Raw genomic sequence first — 21,220 nt, forward strand, 5'->3', positions numbered from 1 at the left:
AGAAGGATACTTCAACCAGGCCTGTAACAAAGTCTGGTGAAGTCAGTGGAAAGACTCTTACAAATTTTCATGGCCACATGAATAATTTATTCAGAGCTTAATATAGACAGAACTTTGTGTTTCTGCACATGGGTTTTATAGATCATACCTTTTAATATAAACTGGATTGATAGCTGGATTTATTATTAAAGACTTAGCTATATGGGGAGGAAAAGAGGATTAATTCAAATTTAAATGATTTGCTGCAACTGCTTTGTGCTAGCTGGTGGTCAGCGACTCTGCAAAGAACCAGGTGGGTTTTTGTCCCCAGGTCACCAACTCTGCATGGAGGAGTTTCTCCTCAAAAAACCCACCCCTACTCCCTGTGCCAGGGATCCCCCACTCCTGGCTGCTGCCACGTCTTGCCCATCTGCTGGCTGCTCCCACCACAGCAGGGACATTTACTGCCACAGTGTCAGGCTCCAAAAAAAAAAAAAAAAAAAAAATCCCAAAGCTTGAGTTCTTTTGTGGCACAAACCTTTTAATTTGGGGGCTTTTCAATGCTGTAGCTGATTGGGTGAGGCTTCTGGATGTGCTGGCTCTTTGGCTTTATACATCCTGGGCAAATAAAAAGCAGATGCAGCAAGGGAAAGGGAGAAGGGGTATGTGTCATTTTTTATTAAACATGCTTTATGCATTTTTTTTTTAATTTTATATTGGAAGTAGGATACAATTTGGCTGGGGTGCGGGGGGTATAATTGTTAATTCATGGCCCTCCCCTTTAGGACTGATGGACAAATAAAAGTCAAACAGGCTTTCGCCTGGGTTTGATGACAGTTTACTATGGACAATGCAGTAGCCATCACTCCTAAGAGCACTTGGGATTTATGGCAGAAGATTTACAGAGCTTGCCAAAATTAGGGGAAAAAATAACATATATATATATATATATATATAAGAGAATAAATAAAAAGATAGACTTCTATGACTATTTTATCATACATGAGTACTGTGCCATTGGAGTGGAAATTAAACAGAATTTAAACAAAAACATTCTCCTCCTGGAAAGGACACACCCCTGAGAGAGAAGTGCAAGGTCTGCCCCTCTCATCTTCCTCTATCTGCAACATTTGGGCTTTAGCTAAACACCCAGAGGCTGAAAAGTGTTGCTCAATCCTTCATCCAAGCAGCAAGCATGGCCAAGGAACTCCATGATGATGCTGGAAACACCAGTAAGGTTTGGTTCATACCAGGCTGCTGCTTTCATTGCTACGCATGAGTTGTGCTGGGTGTTCAGTAGTACAAACCATGTCAAGGACTCAGACCTTATAGAGATGATTTCAGAAACTTACACGAAAATGAGAATAGAGGGCAATGGGTAGTTTCTGCAGAGTGTGCCAATTCCTTGCAGCAGCCCTTGCTCAGGATAAATGCCTTTTCTAGTCTCTTCATCATCAAATATCCCTAATTCTTCACCTTCCCATTTTTCTTTGAGATAGAAACAGATCAAGGAAAGAAAGTCTCAGTGGCTTGTACACTGAGCATTTGCCTTTTCTCCCATACTTTCCCTTCCTTTGAAAGTCTGGAAAATGCTGGAGAGTGGCTAACTGGTATTCTTGAGTGTTCAGACACGAGGATCACACAGGAGAAAATAAGCAGTGAGTGTCTGTAACTCAGTTTCCATGGCAACAAAGATTAAGAAAAAGGCACCTACTCCTAGTTGTTGAGATGTTTTGGAGATGAAGAATTCCTTGTCCACCTTTTCCCACCATGGGCTGTAGAAGCACAGTACAGGCAGCAGCAGCACTCACAGCCACTTCGTGGTGGTCAGCGGCTCAGTTTGAGATTACAGCCACCCTACAACACATTTTAGCATGAGACAGAGAAGCAGCAATACTCACTGACCACAGGTTCAGAGCACTTTATGCACAGGGAGCAGATGGTGAGGTTGGCTAACAGGGCCAGTGTAGCAGATGCTTCTGTAACCCTGCAAGCAGTTCCTGTGGTCAAGGACTCATCACTGACTCACACAACCCAAAAGCTTAAAAACACACTTAACTATTGCAATGTAAGGAGTCCTGGAGCACATCAGCTTAAACAAGATACACTTGCATTACTTTTGGCCAACCTTTTATTTCAGTTAGTTTAGTAGTTTTCTGTTGTGAACAGCCCCTCCCCAGGGTTCCTGCCAATAGGATGGCATTAACCATTTGCTCCATCCTCAATGAGCATTTTTCTCTCTCAAAGTGGTGTGGCTAGTGTGAGAATACATCACAGCCAGGGAGGGTCTTAGGTTCAGGCAATGAAGCCAACAAAGCTGCTAACTGTAATCTGCTGGGAACATGTAACGAAAGGATACAGCTCAGGAAAGGGGCAAAAGAGGCAAAGCAGCAATGGCAAAGAACATGGGCTGCCCGGGCAGGGTCCTCCAAGCTGCCTCCATTCGGTTGTTCCACAGCAAAGATGACAAGCACATCACTGCTGAAGGAGTCCTTTTGTTGCCTCCTGTGTTTCCAGGATGAATGGCAGGTTGAGGCCCCTCGCCATGCCAAAACCCCAGCCAGCTCACAAAAATGATGGGGCAGTTGGCACATTGCTGGGAACCAGACTTATGTCATCTTAGTTAGCTTTATCCTTACACTGTTTTGGTGATTTTTTATAAAGGTCTGTCAAAATCCAGACTCCACCATCACCCATCCAGGCAAAGAGACCCAGAGCCAGCACGGCTTCTGTTCCTGAAAGGTAGAACCAACCCAGTCCAAGCAGGAGCCATGGCACCTCTCCCAGGCTGCAGGAAATTGGTGGCTGACCAATGTGTCTTCTCACACTGATATCACCTGGCCTATGATGAGGATTTAGCTGCAAAGGAAAACTCAGTTTTCTAGAAAACTTCTCTGCTGTAGCTTCATCAAAAGACTGGCTTTACCCCAGTGCCTCCAGTGCTTTGAACTTTACTCCTGAATCCAAATGAAGCACAAATGGGAGCCATTGACACTGTACTGAACTTTTAAGGCTGACATGCTATTTAGCAACTTATTAATGCTAGATCTTTCCTTAAAAGTTTTCACTCAAGTCTGCTCTAAAGAGCTTTGTCAAACTGTAACCATTTTAATTTTACTACAATTGCCCCTAAGGAGCTGGTGAAAGTTATACCAGCTGTACATTTATTTTACTGTTTTTACCTCCCTTTTTTTCTGATCATCAGTCTGTCAAGGCTATCAAGATTTACATTTAAATGTAAAACTGGACTGTCCACCAAATAGCCTTTGAAGCTATTAGCTGTGAAAGATAATCAATTGGGAATGGGCCCCTGCAGAGCACTTTCAAGCAGAGTCATCACCAAAAAGCAATTTTGCTGGCAGGCTTTTTTTTTTTTTTTTTTAAATCATGACCATCCCTGGCTAATTAAAGTTCTATCAATGACTGATCCACATGACTTTACAACAAAAGCAAATGTAACATCGTTTAGGTAAATTGATTCACATGACAAATTCTGAACTTTTCAGGAGTGGATAAGAAGCAAAGACTGGCAACTTTTTTCATAATCCCCCAGCAACTGTATAGAAGTTAAGAAACAGAATGATCCAATACACCCAGAGATGAGGACGAGTGTTGCTCTTGAAGGTAGTAAGCCTTGCATCAGACTTGTAAAGCTTTAAAAACAAGGCACATTTTTGTCACCTCTTTAGCTTTACAACCTTAACATGGCATCTTACCTTGGTGTTTTAAAACTGTGTCACGATTTTTAGTCCCTTTCCTTGATTAGAATAAAACCCCATACTTCACAGAGAACTTTAATCTATTAATTATGACTGCTATGCATTATGCAGTTTAACTTTATGCATTCCTCTTCTTTCAAATTTTCCTTTAGGCCATCATGAGATGTGACTATCTCCAGTATCTATCTAGGTATTTGCATCTCACTCATCACTGAGGTATCCAAATTGCTCTCATCCTCACAATATACTTCTGAGGTGCACGTCACCTTCTCCAGATGGCAAATTCAGCAGCACTACTCCAGTGATAATACCAATTACTAATTAAATGTAGCCAGCAACAGTACGTGGAGACACTTCAGAAATACGAAGTTGTGATCCATGTTAAGAAAAGCCAGGAGATGGGATTTTTTTTCTTTCAGAGATTGTCACTTAAAAGCTGCAAATACAACCACCAGGCAGAATGGGTTGATGGTTCAGGGGCTGGCCTGATCACGTCACTGGCCTTGCTCTGCCTCACCTGGCCCAGGGGCTCCCAGTCTTGGTAAGTTTCCATTTTGTGATAAAAAGAAAAATGACACAAAGCAGTCAGTATAGCTCTGACCAACCTGAGTCTGCTATGTAGGGCCAGCCTTTACTTCCAAGTGCTGCCTATACAGATAGCACAAAAATTTTAACAGCTTTCCTTCATTTTGAAAGGTATCAGTGGAGAACTCAAGCTGAAACACTAAGCTTTGCTCTTGGTGTCTGTCACATCAGGGTTTAATAAACTGAAAGATAATGCATTGTTTCATCCAGGACCAAAAGAAGGCAAAAATGCATCCTTGTATCCTAAAAAGCCCCAAAACAACAAAACCCAAAAAACCCCAAACCAAACCCAAACCAACAAAACCCCCAAAACTTCTACAAGTCCTGAGATTACTATTTCCCAGATAACATTTGACTTTTACCTACAAAATTTACCCACTCTATCACTAATCAAGTGAGCTTTCACTTTCAGGCATTAAAAGCAAGTTTGCATGAGGTCTGAAACTAGGAACTTACAGCAATTCCTCGACAGCTCTGCTGAATTTTGATCTGTAGAAACACAGAATTCCTGCGTTTTATAGAGGCAAACCCCATTTCTGAAGCTTATGGAATAAATTATCTGATACAACAGGCTACAGAATTCAGTGGCATGAAGTCTCTAAAAGATGAAAGACAGCCATGTAACCAAATACTGTAAGTTTTATGAGTCCTTCTCCATTGCAAGCAACTGGAATAAGGACAATGGCAGAACTGGATACCTGAGAGAGAAAAGAAAGCTTTTCAGACTTCTAATTCACAATGATACCTGAGACATTATTTCCTCAGGTCACTATAGAAACCTTTATCACCTTATGAAAGGTCATCAGTGTAAGTGACAGGAGACATCAGTTTCTCTTAACAATATTGGTTTATCTTCTTAAAATTTAAATAGTAGGTTAAAGATTTTCCAGCTAGAGATGTAAAAGGCCATTAGAGTATCCAGTCAATACTCCTGAAATTATAGGATAGAAGCCTTTCCATTTAGGACACAGCAAATACTTTTACAGACAGCAGAGCATCACATTGCAAAATGCGTGGCTATATTTTGTCTGCAAACACAAATAAATAAATGAAGAATCAGAAATACAGAATCAAATAAATATAAGAAAGAAAGAAGCCATTCCTCAGTTGTTTGCAATCTAGAGAAAAAACTCTTGGCATGCTTTTAACATTTTTAAGGAACAATTTAAAACCCCACAACAGTGGGATTTTCCAGTGCAGTCAGATCATCATAGCAACAAACAGCTCTGCCAAAACGATTGGGAAATATTCCTGATATTAATTATTTAATTGCAAACCCTACATGTATTCAATAGAAGTTCAGATTTCCCCCGATCCCCAAGGAGCTAGCTTTGCGCCAAGTTCTGCTGCTTTTAGGTCTCATCTCATGGGAGGACTTGGTCCCATTCACTCTTCCAGGAGTGCTTCCTGGGGCATCTGCATAGCCACTAACCTCCCCTGTGCACAGGACAAATTGATACTGCTTTTGAGCAAGAATCTGCAATTTTAATGCAAATGTTAAAAGTGTTTATCAAAACCGCATAGAAGATTCAAGCAACACTGACAGAGGGTTTAACCCAAAGTGCTGCTAGTTTATTGTTCAACCTCAGCACTGCATCTTCTGGGGACATGTACAGCAGCTGATGCAGACACCCCAAAACACAATTAAAGGTGTTGAAGACAAATTTTTCTTGTGGACTTTGGATTTTTTTTTTCCTGTTGCATATTTCTACCTCACAAAAACAAAGAGGAGAAAAGCACATTCTAGTAGGTCTTGTAGAGGATAAGCCTCTGCTCATGTGACACTTGGATCTGGTTTTAAAAAGCAGTGCTGTGGAATAACAACAAAATCAAAAAAGGTCGGGAAGGACTCAGAAGCAGGGGTTGCTCTATTTGAAATGCACACACACTATGCACCACTGCTTGCTTAGTGTTCTTGCTAACATTCTTGCTTTGTTTAACCTCATTTCTTTAAGCAGCCATAGAGATTTGTATTCATGGAGGAGAGAGGACTGTAACACACTCTGAAGTCACAAATGGGATCCCAAAAGACAAAATCTGTAAAAAAGCCAAGACTGTAGAGAGAGCAAAACCTGAAATTAAGGTTATGAAGGAGCTAACCATGAAGTATTTAGTTTTACATTTTCCTCTTAGAACTAGTTCAGCACAACGCAGGGTAAATATCACCCATTTTGTATCAAGTGGGCAGAAGTAACTCTCCCAGCAGCAGCTCAGGCAGCCAGGTTTGCTTGCTTTGTGCCACACGTGCCATGGGACTCAGTGCTTAGCAAGGAGGGCTTAGACATCTCCAACAAGCACAAAACCCATCCTAACATTTTCTCCTGGAGAGAGGCAACTTGTCACAGAGCTCTGAGGCTATAGCAGAACTCTAGGAAGGTTTATTTACCATCTGTTTGAAAACAACCAAGCTCTACAAGAGACACTTGTTATGAATTACCATGCTCTTCTCTCAAGAGATTTTTCTGTTGATAAGATGAAGAATGAATTAAACGAGGATCAGAGATTAAAACAATCTGCTTCTGCCAGAATACTGGAACAGAAAAAAAGGAAAAATCCCCCACATTGCCCCCATGTTAGCCTTGGTTATCAGCTACCTTTCTTTTTTTTTTTAAAGAGTGGAGGAAAGAAGCCTCCAGATTGTTCACTTAAACACAATGCAATCAGCTAAACAATGTTGAAGAAGCAACCCTAAAGCTTTGTCTATTCATTCACACCATGTTATCTTTCCTGTTTATCTTAGAGGCACAGAGAGGACTAGAATGAAGGTTAGCCTTTACAATATGACAAATCTACTGGCTTCCTATTTTAGAAGGTAAACAAGTCTTTTTGTGAAACTGAAATGCAGATAACAGAGCCGTGTAACGTTAAGTGTGACATTAGATTGAACACGAGATTCCTGGACATGGTGGAGCATCCCCTGGGTGCAGGTCTGTTGGCCAAGTGCAAACACAAATAAATTGCAGTTCAAACCAGCAGCTTCGTCAAAATTGCTCACTTTGCATCCTTCTTGTAGTGCATTGTGCAGCTGCAAACTATGTACAGATTAAAACTAATTAACGGGGAGAAAAAAAAATCAATATAATATAAATTGTGAGATTACATCTTTGGCCATAGATCAGTTTCATGGGATCTCAGCAGTAGAAAACTTCGGACTTTGTTGCTTTTTATCTGAAGTAAAAGTAAGATTCTGTCAGCTAAGCTTTTTGTAACGACTTATAACTGGATTTTGAAATGTTTTTACCCGCCGGAGTTAGGTGCAGTGAATTGTTTAACAGGAAACACATCATCAAGCAAAGCAGCCCACGCTGAAGTTTCTCCGGATCTCTAGCACCACCTACAGATAATACAAAATACTTCATGCTCATGAGACCCTGCACAGAGTTCATTTATACCAACTACTAAATGGAAACTGTAGTACATGTGCACTTAAAAGTTTGTGGGCTTGGTACAGTTTTCTGTACACAAAAGTCTGCCTACCTTACCCACCAGTAACAGCAGTTAGTCTAAGCCTTCATATCACTACCACTGCCTTTGCAGTGACATACAGCCAGCAGCTCAAAACCCAAAGCAGCACATGCCCACCAGCTCAAAACCCAAAGCAGCACATGCCCACCAGCTCAAAACCCAAAGCAGCACATGTCCACCAGCTCAAAACCCAAAGCAGCACATGTCCACCAGCTCAAAACCCAAAGCAGCACATGCCCACCAGCTCAAAACCCAAAGCAGCACATGCCCACCAGCTCAAAACCCAAAGCAGCACATGCCCACCAGCTCCTATCCCATATAATCACAGAATCATGCAGGTTGGAAAAGCCTTTTAGGAACATTTTGTCCAACCACTCATGTTTCAGGCAGAAGTTTCTTGTCCAGCTGGAGCACTTGTAAAGCTCCATCACCAGGGTCTCTTGACATGCAAGCTGCTCAGTGAGGACACTTAAAACTTTCTAACCATACGGATTATAGAAAGTGGAATGTAATTATCCTTCAGATTTGCAGCCTTCATAAAAATCAACCAGCAGTAAATATTGGGAAGATAGTTATGTGAGCAAACAGATAGAGAGGCACACTTACTGATGACAAATACCAAGGGCAGATCAATTTATGTTTTCATCTTGCAATACACAAAAAAGTTACAGTAACTGGTAGTAAAACCTAGATCATCAATGGACCAGTTACTCCTATTGTGGAGCAGTGATACAAACTGGCCTACTGAGATAACCTGAAGGAGCCTTCTGCCTTTGTGTGTCAAGCAGGCTTCCAACTGCACTGAACTTCCCCAGGCTTGCTCTCTGGCAGCTAAGTTGCCTCACAGCACATGGCACTGTCTGAGTAGCTCAGCCCTGTCAGGCACTGTCATTCCTGGGCAAGCATCTCCACCCATGCCAAGAGCAGTGCAGCACATGGCCTAGAAGCACTGTAAGCTGGATGAGAAATGTGTATGTACTATTAGAGGACTGACAGTGTCCCATCTTTCACCAGTGTTTGTGATATCTACTGGCCTAGTGCACAGAAACACTGTGCACAGCCTGTGGGGCCAGATAAGGCACATAAGTACACATACATTTGGAGATGGGTTCATAGTGAGGACTCACTTCTATGCCATGAATTTTAATTCAAAGATAACAGTGTCTGATCTGTGCTGCTCCAGCCATCATTTACAACCTGGGTATCTGAGACCCCATATAGGATGATCAAGTGCTTACCTGTGATGTTTTTTATCTTCCAAGTATCTTTACAAATAATCTCAGCAGAGATGAAATGCAGTGACCAGCTCTGTGATATAGGTACAACAACAAAACATGATTGGAGAGCCCCAAAACAGCAATGCCAGTGTTAAAATTCAAAGCATCTAGGTTTTCAATGTACTGTTCTCAATGAATGATCTCCTGTGATCTAATGTAGTAAAAACCTCCTGCTTACTTCTAATTGATATAAAAATAGGTGTGCTCAGTGACTTGGAACTGGGTCTTGTCAGTTCCTTAAAGCACCTGTCTGTAGGGAAGAGATAATTAACAGGTGACAAACCTGCATCACAAGAAAAGTTGGAGAACAAGTGTAGGAAACAATAAACCCTGAAACACAACTGTCAGTGAACTTAGAACTTTTGCTTCATATTTCAATACAGCAAGGGGCTAGGAGACAAGTCTTTAATAATGACTTTTTAATGAGGCATTTATGAAGCTGGAGTGTTGTCTTTTCTGACATCCACAAGTGTCAAGCACACTGTCAGGAAGTTCAGATCAAACCCCAGATTTTAAACTGAAGATTTGGAAGGTTTTTTTTGTCTTAAAAGAAGACTAATTTAGCATCAAGGATTAGGAAGGCCAAAGAGCGACAGATCTTTGAAAGTACTATTTCTCATAAATAATAAAGACAGCACTATTGGAGCAGTCAAATTTAACCAACCCTTATTTCAAAAAAAAAAAAAAAAAGTCACAATTTCAAATACAACCTGTATTCATGACCTGTAGTCATTAAGACTGCATTTTCCTGCTCACTGTTGTCCAGCAGGAAGCCTTACATGGTATACAGAGTATGTACCACTCAGTGGGAAGGAGCAGGGAGCACTCCCACATACCCAAAATAAAGGCTGTACAGCTGAAAATTTCAAACACCAGCCCTATTCAGAAAGTGGACCTCATTATCTAACTAGTTTTCTAAGCATGTTTCTAGCACATAAAGCAATCATTCAATGTCTCCCACTAGCAAATACTGTGAAATTTAACTTGACTTCGATTCCCCAAGAGGGAAACTCAAAAGCTAGTTTTGCTAGCAGTCTCTTTTTGGTCTTTTTGGTTAACAATGGTCCTTGGGATGCCGACTGGATGTGGAACAATCTCTGATTTTTGCAGATCCAGGCACCTACAGAGCTGTAGGTGAAAGCTCCCAAGAGTTCAGTTAGACAGTTGGGTAGTGAAGGTATTATCAGAAACCACAAGAATGCTCACCAAATAGTACTGTAATATTGCATAGTTCAAAACACAGTCTAGAATTCATTCATTATAGAAATGTGTATCCTGTAATGGTAAAGTACTATCTCACTCTAAACCAATTTGAATTTATACTAGTTTTAGACCTTGGATTAGAATCTCTCTCTTTTTTTTTTTTTTTGTAAACAGAATGAATGCAATCTTTTCCTTTTTCTCCTTTAATTTGAAAAGAGCAGAGCCAAAATGCACTGCTACCACTCATGCAACTACAAACAGGCAGCATCAAAAGAAAAACAAAATTTAAATAGCGTTTGTAAAAAATATATTTGCTTTTTTTTTTAATGCAGATGCCTCTAACAGAGATCACTGTGCCATATATATGATTTGTAATTAACTTGCTAACCAAATTAGTTATTACTGATGGTTGGAAAAAATACTTCCTTTTCTAAAAACAATCACCTCATTTTCTGCATAAACATTTCCAGATCAAGTGCCAGGTGCTAGCAACTTTTGCAGACATTAAGGGACAGCCCCTTTAAACTTTACTAGGGCTGCATTAGACCCACTAGCAGACAATTCTTACAGATCCACAACCAGCCAGGCACAGTTAATTACATGCATACACAGCACATAATTGAAAGACTTCATTTAAAAATATATTTCAGAATGGCTCAGACCATTACCTTGTCATGTGTGCATGAAAGAATGCATCTGCTGTGAAGGTAATTCATCACAAAGTCAGCCTTTCTTATTTCAACCAGCACAATACAAGAATGGGGTTCCATGAAGCTTGCTGCTTGGTGAACCACCAACAGTTGGCTGGAAGCTCAGATTTTACAAAGAACATAGCCTCTGCTTTCAACAGAGGCATATAAATATACACATCTTTTTTTCACATGAGACATGTTTCTATGTACAGACAACTAAAATGTGTAAGGAGCCGGTATCTGGCTTTGTAGGGCAAATCCTGCATTTACTTCTGTCCTGTGCATTTCTGCTGAATTCAGTGCTACCTCTGAGACTGAAATTTGTTTAGTTACAGAACTTTGGGACTAATCCGGTATGGAGTCTGCTGGACACAGCAAAGCTGTATGGGCTCCACTCTGAATGATAGAATAAGTCTGCTTAGGGGCTTCCGTGTGAGAAGATGAAGAAAAGATAGGAGGAGGGGGAGCTGAAGTAGACACTGTAATACTCTGACCTCCATCACTAACCACAGTCACTTCAGTTGCTCCTTCTTGTATCAAAGCATTAAGGCCTTCTAAGTCAGAGCAGCTGATTCCAGAGCTGGTGATGAAAGCCTGGTTTGCTGAAGCCTCGTGACTGCTGACAGGAGCAGCGGGAATCAGAGTCTGATGTAAAGCGCTTCCATCACTTTGGTCGTGGGTTGTGAGAAGAACTGCTGGTTGTGCCACAGGCCCTGCTTCGCTTTGAGATATGGGAGGGGGAGGTGGTGCCAACAGACTGACTTGCCCAAGGAGCTGCAAGCGGCTGTTGGCAGAGAGGTCTTCCTGATTCTGGCTAACTAGGGTAGGAGGCACGACATTCACTGATGCAGTCTGAACAATATTGCTAGTCTGAGGCACCTGGTGACCCACAATGATCTTGACCCTTCCCTCATTGTATGGAGAAACCTGAGCTGCCTGAAGCGGGACCTGTAGGTGACTGACTGTAATTGGGGCACTGGTCTGCCGACTGGGATCCATCTGGAGCTGCAGGACAGCCAGTTCATTGTTTTTAGATCCGTTATACATACTGTGCTGCTTCTTATGGCTCCTAAGAGAATCTTCTCGGACAAAGGAAGCGTCACACAGGTCACACTTAAATGCTTTCTTAGCATCCAGTTTGGCAACTTGCCTGGAGCCACCTTGCTTTGGCTTATCTCCTTCCTTCTTCTCCACTGTTTGCTTCTTGGTCTTGGCTTTGTCACCATGAGCTTTCCTCACATGAGTTGTCAGGTTGCTCCGCTGCTTGGTATCAAAGCTGCAGAATTCACACTTGAAGGGCCGATCTTTGCAGTGGATTCGCTCGTGCACTTTCAGAGCTGCCTTGTTGGAGCAGGAGTAGTTGCACTCTGAGCACTTCACTGGTTGTTCAGGCTGGTGAGTTCTTATGTGGTGCCGAAGGCTTGTTTTGTTTCCACACTGAAATTCACACTCTGGACACTTGAGAGTATTTTCCATGTTGTGCTTGATACGAATGTGTGATTTGAGGTTTCCTTTCATGGCGCAGCGCACTTCGCAGAACTCACATTTGTAGGGCTTCTCACCAGAATGCACACGCATGTGCCTCTTCAAGTCAGAGTTGATTTTAAATTTAGCAGGGCACATCTGACACTGGAAAGGAGCATCTCCTGTCAACAACAAAAAAAAAAAAAAACAGAGTTCAAATTATATCTGAGATACCAAGATTGGAGAGACTAATGCTACAATCAATTATGTTCAGCTGACTTGTTCTAAATACCTGTAAACTCTCAACACATTTCCAAAATGTGGAGAACTTTAATGACATGGTATTTATCACCTGCTCTGACACATCTGTGAGCAAACTCTCCAAGAGCATGCCTGCTCATATTTGTTGCTTCTTCATGTTTGCATCTTAGATATTCTCAATTTTTAGTTAATTTTGTGTGTAAAACTCTTCAACGTGCTCCAGAGAAGGACCGAGGTTTCTCATTTGTCCTGTTTTAGCAACAGTGCATCTCAACTAGTGTTCAAAATTGGCAAGAACAAACACTGCAGCTTTAATAGCTGCTCTATTTTTGAGGTCTAAGAAAAACAACATAAACGCATCCATGTCTTGGGTTTACACTGCAAGTTCTACAAGGAGGCTCCTCAGTGAACTTTAGCCTGGGTAAATGGCAGGCTACTGCAGAAACAGATGCTTTATGGGCACTGATCTTACTTCTCAATCTTGTTTTTTTTATTGCTTACTGCCTCTCCTGTACTTCTGTCCACATGGTGAGTTAGATCAGCTAACAAGAAAACCTGATCACATTTTTTGGCCTGGTTCACGTGGTGTGGCACAAATACTACTGCTGCTACAGGAAGTCAGTGAAAATTCCTGACAAGAACATAGGGAGATGAGGGACAAAAGTCCATACCTAGGTTGGTGTCAGGTGACTGCACAACCATAGCATTATTACAGTTAAAGACAAAATAAAAAGGGAGAGTCAGAGCTATGTAACTGCAACTGGAAAAGACAAATGGGAGACTAATCAAACACACATACAAGTATGTTACTTTGGGGAAATGTGCTTACACAGAGAAGCAACATTAAGCTTTTGTTCTTCTGGCACTGCAGCAACCAAGAAAGGGATATTTGTACCATGTATCATACCCAATACTGTTCCACAGATTGCCTAAGGAAAATCTAACACCAGTTTGTATTCATGCAAACAGGTAGAGAAAATGTTCAGAAGTGCTTCTTTTTTCTTTTTTTTTTTTTTAACTTCCCTCTCCACAGCAATGCTGTTCCAGAAACCTAACAACAGTGGTTGGAAGTGAAGTTAAAGCATGAAAAATGAACACTCATCTGCAAGATCCCTGTAAGCCTATTTATGTCAGACTACCTACACAAATAACCGTTTCAACTGCCTGAATCTAACCCACTATTTTGTATTTTCCTTATTTTCAGGCTTGTGTCACAATATCCATGACCAAACAAAGCTGTAGCTGTTTTGTCTATAATCAATTCCAGAGTAAAGAACAGTGACTCCATTCTGAAGCCCTTAAAAAAAATCCAAAGCAAACTACCAACTAAATAACTGTTCCCTTTTTACTTTAAATATGTAGTTCTCTAAAGTACCTAAGCATGAGGTCTTTAGGTAGGTATTACTTTGAACAAGTAGAATTGTATTATTAGGTTCTAAGACACCCTTGGTGGGGGAAGGAAAAGGAGAATGTACTTAATTCAGGAAGCATTTATCTTCTTTAATAATCAAACTGCAAATGGCTGATTTATAAGTTAATATTTTATACAGTATGTGCTAGCTGTATAATTTTGCATAATTTGCTTATCCAGCTGCATATGTCATAGGTTTAGCTGCATATTTTTCAAATCAAGTTGTGGCCTACTGTGCTAATCCATGTATCTGTTTAATAATTGAGATACATGGTGTATTATCTATACTAAACAGATTTTATTAATGAAGATGCACTGTTTGTTCATCTAGTTTATTTTACAGTCTCAGCTGCACACTCAGCTCCTAAATTTTTATCTACTTTGTTGATGAAGGCACAGTACGTATTTCATGGATAATTTTCACATACAGGCTAGCACAATATATGAAAAAGAATTAGTAATTTTACTCAATATAACAAAATCTGTTGGTTCTGTTTATATAGAGTAGTCTTCTATTGCTTATATTTCTTTACATTTCTGTCCATACAGAATTGATACTGACAGACTGTAAGTTAAAAAAAGTATCTGATCCTGGAACTATTAATTTTAAGAGAAGTTTTACTTAAATTAACAGCACATGGATCTTTAGATGACTAGTTCAACAAGTAATGCTATGTAGATGATCTCATTCTGAGAAATGTGGATTACAGTCACCTTCTAGAGAATGAGTAATTTTATTCCAGTAACCAATATATTCTACACACCAGTCTTATTTTTCTCCTAAAACTGTGTGCATAACAGCTTTGTAACCTAACAAGGATGAAATTACTTTCAAAAGTCTTATGTCTCCTTTCAGCAAATTAAAAAAAAAAATCCATTTACAAAAGAGAATTTTTTTCTTTTGAGAAATGGAGGAAACAACAAAACTGAAGGCTTGAATTTTAGCATAACTCAGTTTCTTAAGATACAAAATACTAATGTGCTGAACTATTACAATATTTAATGCCACAAAAATCTAACTCTGCTGGAAATAAAAGAGGCCCATGATCATTCTCAGGTTCTTCCACAACCAGATTCAGAGCATACCTGCCCATCTACATAAAGATACAAGAATGCATGTTCTTATATGACACAGGGAAAAGCCAATACCATGTCCTCAGTTGTTTACTAACAGATAACTTCCCATACCAACCCATACTATTTTAACTGACCAACACATCTTCTTATATAGCAATAGAAAAAAAGAAACTTGTAAAACAACTGCCTGACAGTGCTGCCTGTTCCATCACAACAGATTTGTGAAGTATAAAAGACTCTTTTCTTCCAGAGACAGATTGGTTTAACCCTCCTCTCCTTCACAATGCACAAGGGATTTATTTCTTTTATCTACTCAAAATAAATCCCATCTTGCACACATCTGAACTAATGCTGTTCAGTACTTGAATTCAGAACCAGATGTAGGATAGGTTCAAAGCTAATCTAGTAATCACTGAACCGTAACCACCTTGCAGCTAAAATTCACAGAACTAATAAAACGTATAAAAGACAGCACAGGATTAGGTGAAAAACAACATAACAAAAATCAACTGTACAAAGACAACTCTACAGCAACATCTTTACAGCAAATATCTTCTAGGAACAACCCATAAAAGAGAAATCTGATGAAAACTAAACAGATAAATAATGCAAATATAAAAGGATGCAATGTTTATAAGCCTGGAGAATAAATATCCACAGAGCAAAAATGATATGGGTAGAATATAGTTCTGGCTGCTCATACACTGCTAATGTCCATCAGTCTGCATATAGAAGGCACCAAAAATAAAGGGCAAAGAAAGATATAACCTCAGTTAGTAATTACTTGCTAATTTACTGGTGCAAGAAAAATTAAATTGTGCAGCTGAGGTTTGCACTGAAAAAAATAGCTCAGTTATAAAGTCATTTCAGTGTTTCTAATATAGTGGACCAGATCTGAGAGACAGACACAGGTAGGAACTAGATGTTCTTAATCAATCAATTACATCCCTCAGTTCTACGGGTTTGAGAACACCTAATGGGCAGTTTCAAAATCAATTCAGAAGAAAATCTTCTAAGAGGCAGATCTGTCTTCTGATTGCTTCCAGGTATTTTCAGTAGAACTGTTATTGCCTTACCAGATACTGTGCCCAAGAAATTCACAGAAGCTGGATGCCTTGGTGCTTCTGAGAATTCAAGCAGGCCACTTCTGGCATGCTGACACCTCCGTATCTTTTAAAATCTTCCTTGTGACCTTCAAACCTTTACAGATCTGAATTCCAGTATAGACTTACCTGTGTGGGACCTGAGATGTACAGTTAGCTGGCTGGAGTTGCGGCTCGCGTAAGGACAGATCTGGCATTTAAAAGGACGCTCGTTGGAGTGAATTCGCTGGTGCTTGTTGAGGCTGCTGCTGTCAGCAGCTGCATAGTCACAGTGCTTACACTTGTAAGGCTTCACCCCCGTGTGAGACCGCATGTGCATCTTCAGCTTATCCTTGCGACTAAAACATTTGTTACAAACTTCACACTTATGGGGCTTGTCTCCTGAAACACACAGAAGAGCATCAAGAATTTTTGCACCATTACGATGTTTTCAAAAGCTGGACACCCTGGAACCCATCTCTACCAGCCCTCCTCTGACGCTCAGAACTCTGCTATGCTCCAGAAGGCTACTCACGCAAGCGCAACACTACCAGAAGACCCCTTTGGGACTTCCTCCCTTTACAACTCTGAAATTTAGGTTTTGGGGGAAGGGAGGTGAAATATGGAAAACATTGTTCCATATGAAGGACCATCTAAGGTTTATGCACTGCCACTCTGATAAACACATGGTTGGCACCTCTGAAATTTAACCCTTCAAGCTTCACAGCTGTGAGTGGTACTGCCCATCGTAGGACATGGCTTACCCAAAATGGGCAACTCCCCAGGTGCAGAGAATTACAATACTAGAATGTACACCCCACCCCCCCCCATATACATTCTATCCAATTAACCTAATGTCACTTTGTAGGAAAATAGCCTTTGGCAAAAATCCGGAAGGAAGAAATCACCCAAAAGAAAAAAAAGGGTAACTATATAAACCTGTGTGTGTCCGTAGATGACGTTCCATGTCCTTCATCCCATAGGAAGTCTTGAACTGGCAACCTAAAAATGGTAATAGTAAGATCATTAAATTCAAGGACAATGTAACAAACAATAAAAATACATTACCATATTCTGGGCATTATATTTCTTTTTCAAAAGCATTTTCTTTAAAGTTCAGTATTAACAGAAAATGAACTCTCCATCTTGTTTACTCACACCTACTCAGAAAAGTGACCAGCTTACCTGTGAACTTCAGTTTTCCAAAGCTTCTCCTAGGAACCAATCCACTCTCTGCATGACTGTTTTCTGTAAGCTTTGAAACACATTCTGTGGAATCTCTGCCTAGGATTTGAGATGCTCCTTGCAGTACACAGGAGATGCTGGGGGAACTAATTAAATTCCATGTATGACTTCAAGTTAGTGCAGTTGGGAACTCAGGTAACAGCTGACCATTCAGGAATTCCATCCAAGGGGAAAGTGCTACAGTTTAAGAGCACAGAAACGAATGCTAAACAATTGAAACTTGCCTTTCAAATGAAGGCAAGCTTATAAAGAGAGACTGGGATTTCTGCCACCCTTCTCAAGATGTACTCATCTACATGCCTGTCTCTGCAGATTTTCTGCATATTGCATGAGTTTTACTCATCAAGGTCTCCAAATAATTTGGTTCAATCCATTAGTATAAAAATGCTGACCAAAGAGAACACATGCAAAACGCATGTGTAACGTTTCTCATGTACAATAAGGCAGTTAGCAAAAAGGTAACAAGAGTTTGCTCTTATATTGCTACAAGTGTGGGCACAGGACAATGTTTGTACACAAACACTCTGCAGCACTGCCAGAGTATCCCACGGTATAGGCCTGGTGAAACCAGTAACAAAGCTACTGTTGGCATCCATAGCAGTACAACACACCTATGTAAGGTTGCCTTCCAGGTTCTACGTATCTTAACTGCTTAACCTGCTTAAGATAAAGAAACCTTGCATATAACTATATGAAACCTATCAATTTTAAAATTAAAAGGAAGAAGATTTAGTCCACATCTTACCTGGATAGCAGCAGTTTAATTTCTTCTGCATAAGTGAGGAATTGGATTTTCTTGAACGTGCTTTTGGTGCGGTAGAGACAACAGCAGCAGCTGGTGGCTCACTGCTCTCACTGGGCAGGTACGTTTGATAGCCATGCTCAAAAACAAACTCTGGTGCAGAAACTAAACACATAAAGGAGCTCAATTTTAGAACATTAGCTTATCCAATCAGAAAAAAATCTATTTATTTTCTAGTTTCATTAACTACTTCTCCATACTGTTTTTTCCAGCAGCATTTCAGTTCCTGGGTTTTCCTATTCAACTCACGGAGAGGAAAAGAAAAATGGCTCTTCTCTCCCTTGCTATCCTGCTATTAGTGAAAATTCCATCATGATTTGAGCCACATTGCACTTAGTACAACCTTGCACAGGTCCACTTGTGTCCCTCTGAATTTTGTCTAACTGCACCATTCAGTTTCTTCATTCAGTTTTTTCTGATGCCTGTCCAGGTCTTACATTAACAAAGGCATGTCTGTTTCTCAACACAGCTTGTACTACAGCCCAAAAGAGAAATAACATGGATTATATGTAAATAATTGTTGGCAAACATTGTCCAAAAGGCATCATATAAACAATTAACAAAAAGGTTGAAAAATTCAGCTTCTTTCAAAGCTACTGTTTTTAGCTGTTACTCACAAGAATAACAGGTGAATGTATCTCAGCCAAAGTAGCAGCTTTTAAATCAATTAAACTGCTACACCCCAAAAGGGCAGAAGTCTATAACTGCCCTCATTTTAAAGATGAGTAAATATGAAGCAGAAAAATGACTCATCCAAAACCCACACATAGTTGAGGGATTATAATACAAAAATTCCTGGAAGCACGCCCTGAATTCAGTCTGTTTCACTGCTCTTCCAGATGCTCTGCCCTTAGCTGTCTATTCGAATTAAAGTCAAAGAATTTGGATTTTACTAAGGTCTCTCACCAAAATAAAACAAAACTATATATAGAAGGGGAAACCTTCACACATGGAACAAAATTCTAGTTTTAGTTGAGTGTCTCCAGGATTGGGACCTCACTTGAGCCTTTACATAGGCAGAAATTTTGAGTAATATTTTTCTTGCCAATCAGTTGTAGGAGCAATGTTAGTGTTCTCACATAAAAAGGCCTGGATGGGTGCCCAACAGCAATTCTGTGCCTGTTTTTCATCAAGAGCACACTTAAAAAAATATAAAATGTGTAGTAATTTGATTGTTTTTCATAAGTATTGACAATTTTAATTAGTTTGCACAAGTTAGCTATACAACACATTAGACTTGAGCAATTCTCTAAGTGAACTTGATTCTCAATTAGCAAATTCAGTAACTGTTGCTATCCCAAACCCAAGACAGCACATGACCTATTTTTCTTCCTTTGCCTGCAGATACTCAACGACCAATGTGGAAATTGTTCTTTTAGCATAGTATGATGGGGACACATGAGCCTACATAATGCTGCCACTTTTGCCACTTTGCACTGATCAAGTGCTTTCAAGTTCCTGGTAGATAACACGATGATACCTGTGATGGTTTGGGTCTCTGAAGCGATGGTCCGGGCTGCTGTTTGTGCCGGTGTAGATGGCACAGTTTCTTCTGACACAAACTGGACCGTACTGGTCGCCCCGGCCGTTGCACTAGTGAGCTGGCAACCGCTCTGCTTGTGCCCAACAAAGGCATCGAGGTTATTGAACTGCTGCTTGCAGATGCCACAGATGTGGATGTCGGGGGTGAGCTCCACCAGCACCGTGGTGCCACCGGGAACTGTGGAAACAGGAGTACGGTCAAGAGCAAGCCCCGAGAAAATGGGAACGGGTGAAAACTGCTCAAACTGACACAGTGACATCCCGCTGGCCAAAGAAACTGGGGCCTGCCCGTGGCCCCGTGCACGTTTCTCTGCCGATCTCAGGGTCCCGCAGGGGGTCCCCGCCACCGCGCCGCGCGGAGGTCACTCGCCCAGAGGCTGCGGCCCACCGCGCTCGCTCGATGCCGCCGCCCGGTGTCCCGCAGACCCACACCGCTTGCGCGCCCGCCGCGCTCACCCAGATTCCCGGGTTCCACCCCCCCAGCCAGGTTCCCGGGCTCCGCTCCTGCCCATTTCATACGCTACTCAGGTTTCGGGGCCTCCCCAGGCCCCGTCTCAGCTCGACTTCCATCGACGCAGGCCCCGGACCGCGCATACCCAGCCGGCGCGCAGTGGCACTTACACTGCACGGGCCCAGGGAAAGTCGGCGCCGCCCCCCCGCCGCCGGGGTTCATGGCGGCCGCAAGGCACTGCACACCACCTCAGCCACCTGCACGGGGCTTATTACTGGCGGGGAACCGCTGCCCGGCGCCTATCGGCCACCGAGCAAGGGCGGATGTGGCGGAGCCGAGCATGCTCAGTGGCGGCGGTGAAGCTGCGGCTGCCCTTACCTACCGCCGGGCTCGCCGTAGTACGGCAGAAGCTGCTTCTTGTTTCTGCCGCTCGCACTGGTCTCAAGGGCAGACCCCGTGCAGGAACATCCCTGACATGCCAAACCGCCATATTAAACCTTGTCACCACAAACGTGAGGCCTGTGCGTTCCCTGAAGGCGAGCTGCCCCATGTGTGCTTTGCTATAGAGCAGGTGGCTGCCTTGGCCTGGTGCTGAGGCGGCTGTGCTGCCCACCATGGAGTGGAAGCAGGGCTGAGGCCTCCTGCCTGCTTCCCACAGAGGCCTTAATCTTAAACTGGAGCTACAGTTTGCCTAGCAGTGCTTGTGGGAGTTTGGCAACAAGTTAGGGCTGGTGTTGGGATTAAATATTGGGGTAGTAGCAGTGAGTACCAGTCTCAGGTTTTGGCCTTTTCTTTTGGGTGGTGTTACTAGCCTTCACGTGGAATCCTGTTTATTAAGTTCTGCAGAGAACCAAACTGGCTGCACAGGCATAATTAATAGAAAATCAACGTTGTATTCCAGCTCCTTCACCAGTTTCCTTTTTCAAGACCCCTTGTTTGACAGGATAGTTTTCTTCCATAAGAAG

The 21,220-nt window shown here is 41.6% G+C and overlaps 1 protein-coding gene across 1 annotated transcript; it reads right to left on the bottom strand.

Annotated features, from left to right (window-relative positions):
• Positions 1-11,265: 11,265 nt before the first annotated feature.
• Positions 11,266-20,477, bottom strand: ZFP64 (ZFP64 zinc finger protein). The gene is made up of 6 exons (XM_054392056.1): positions 20,426-20,477; positions 19,743-19,982; positions 18,206-18,367; positions 17,155-17,217; positions 16,366-16,617; positions 11,266-12,566 (listed from the first exon to the last, which is right to left on the bottom strand). Exons 1-6 carry the CDS (start codon positions 20,475-20,477, stop codon positions 11,266-11,268), a joined length of 2,070 nt encoding a protein of 689 aa, XP_054248031.1.
• Between the last annotated feature and the right edge of the window lie 743 nt (positions 20,478-21,220).

Source organism: Indicator indicator, chromosome 24 (genome assembly GCF_027791375.1).
Source record: "Indicator indicator isolate 239-I01 chromosome 24, UM_Iind_1.1, whole genome shotgun sequence".
Taxonomy (NCBI): domain Eukaryota; kingdom Metazoa; phylum Chordata; class Aves; order Piciformes; family Indicatoridae; genus Indicator; species Indicator indicator.

Excerpts from the sequence above, each read along its gene's own strand:
- ZFP64 (XM_054392056.1), bottom strand. The coding sequence starts at position 20,477 with ATGAACCCCGGCGGCGGGGGGGCGGCGCCGACTTTCCCTGGGCCCGTG. Across the intron at positions 18,368-19,742 it reads AGAGACCCAAACCATCACAG|TTTCTGCACCAGAGTTTGTT; the intron begins GTATCATCGTGT and ends TTATGTGTTTAG. Across the intron at positions 17,218-18,205 it reads ATTAAACTGCTGCTATCCAG|GTTGCCAGTTCAAGACTTCC; the intron begins GTAAGATGTGGA and ends TACCATTTTTAG.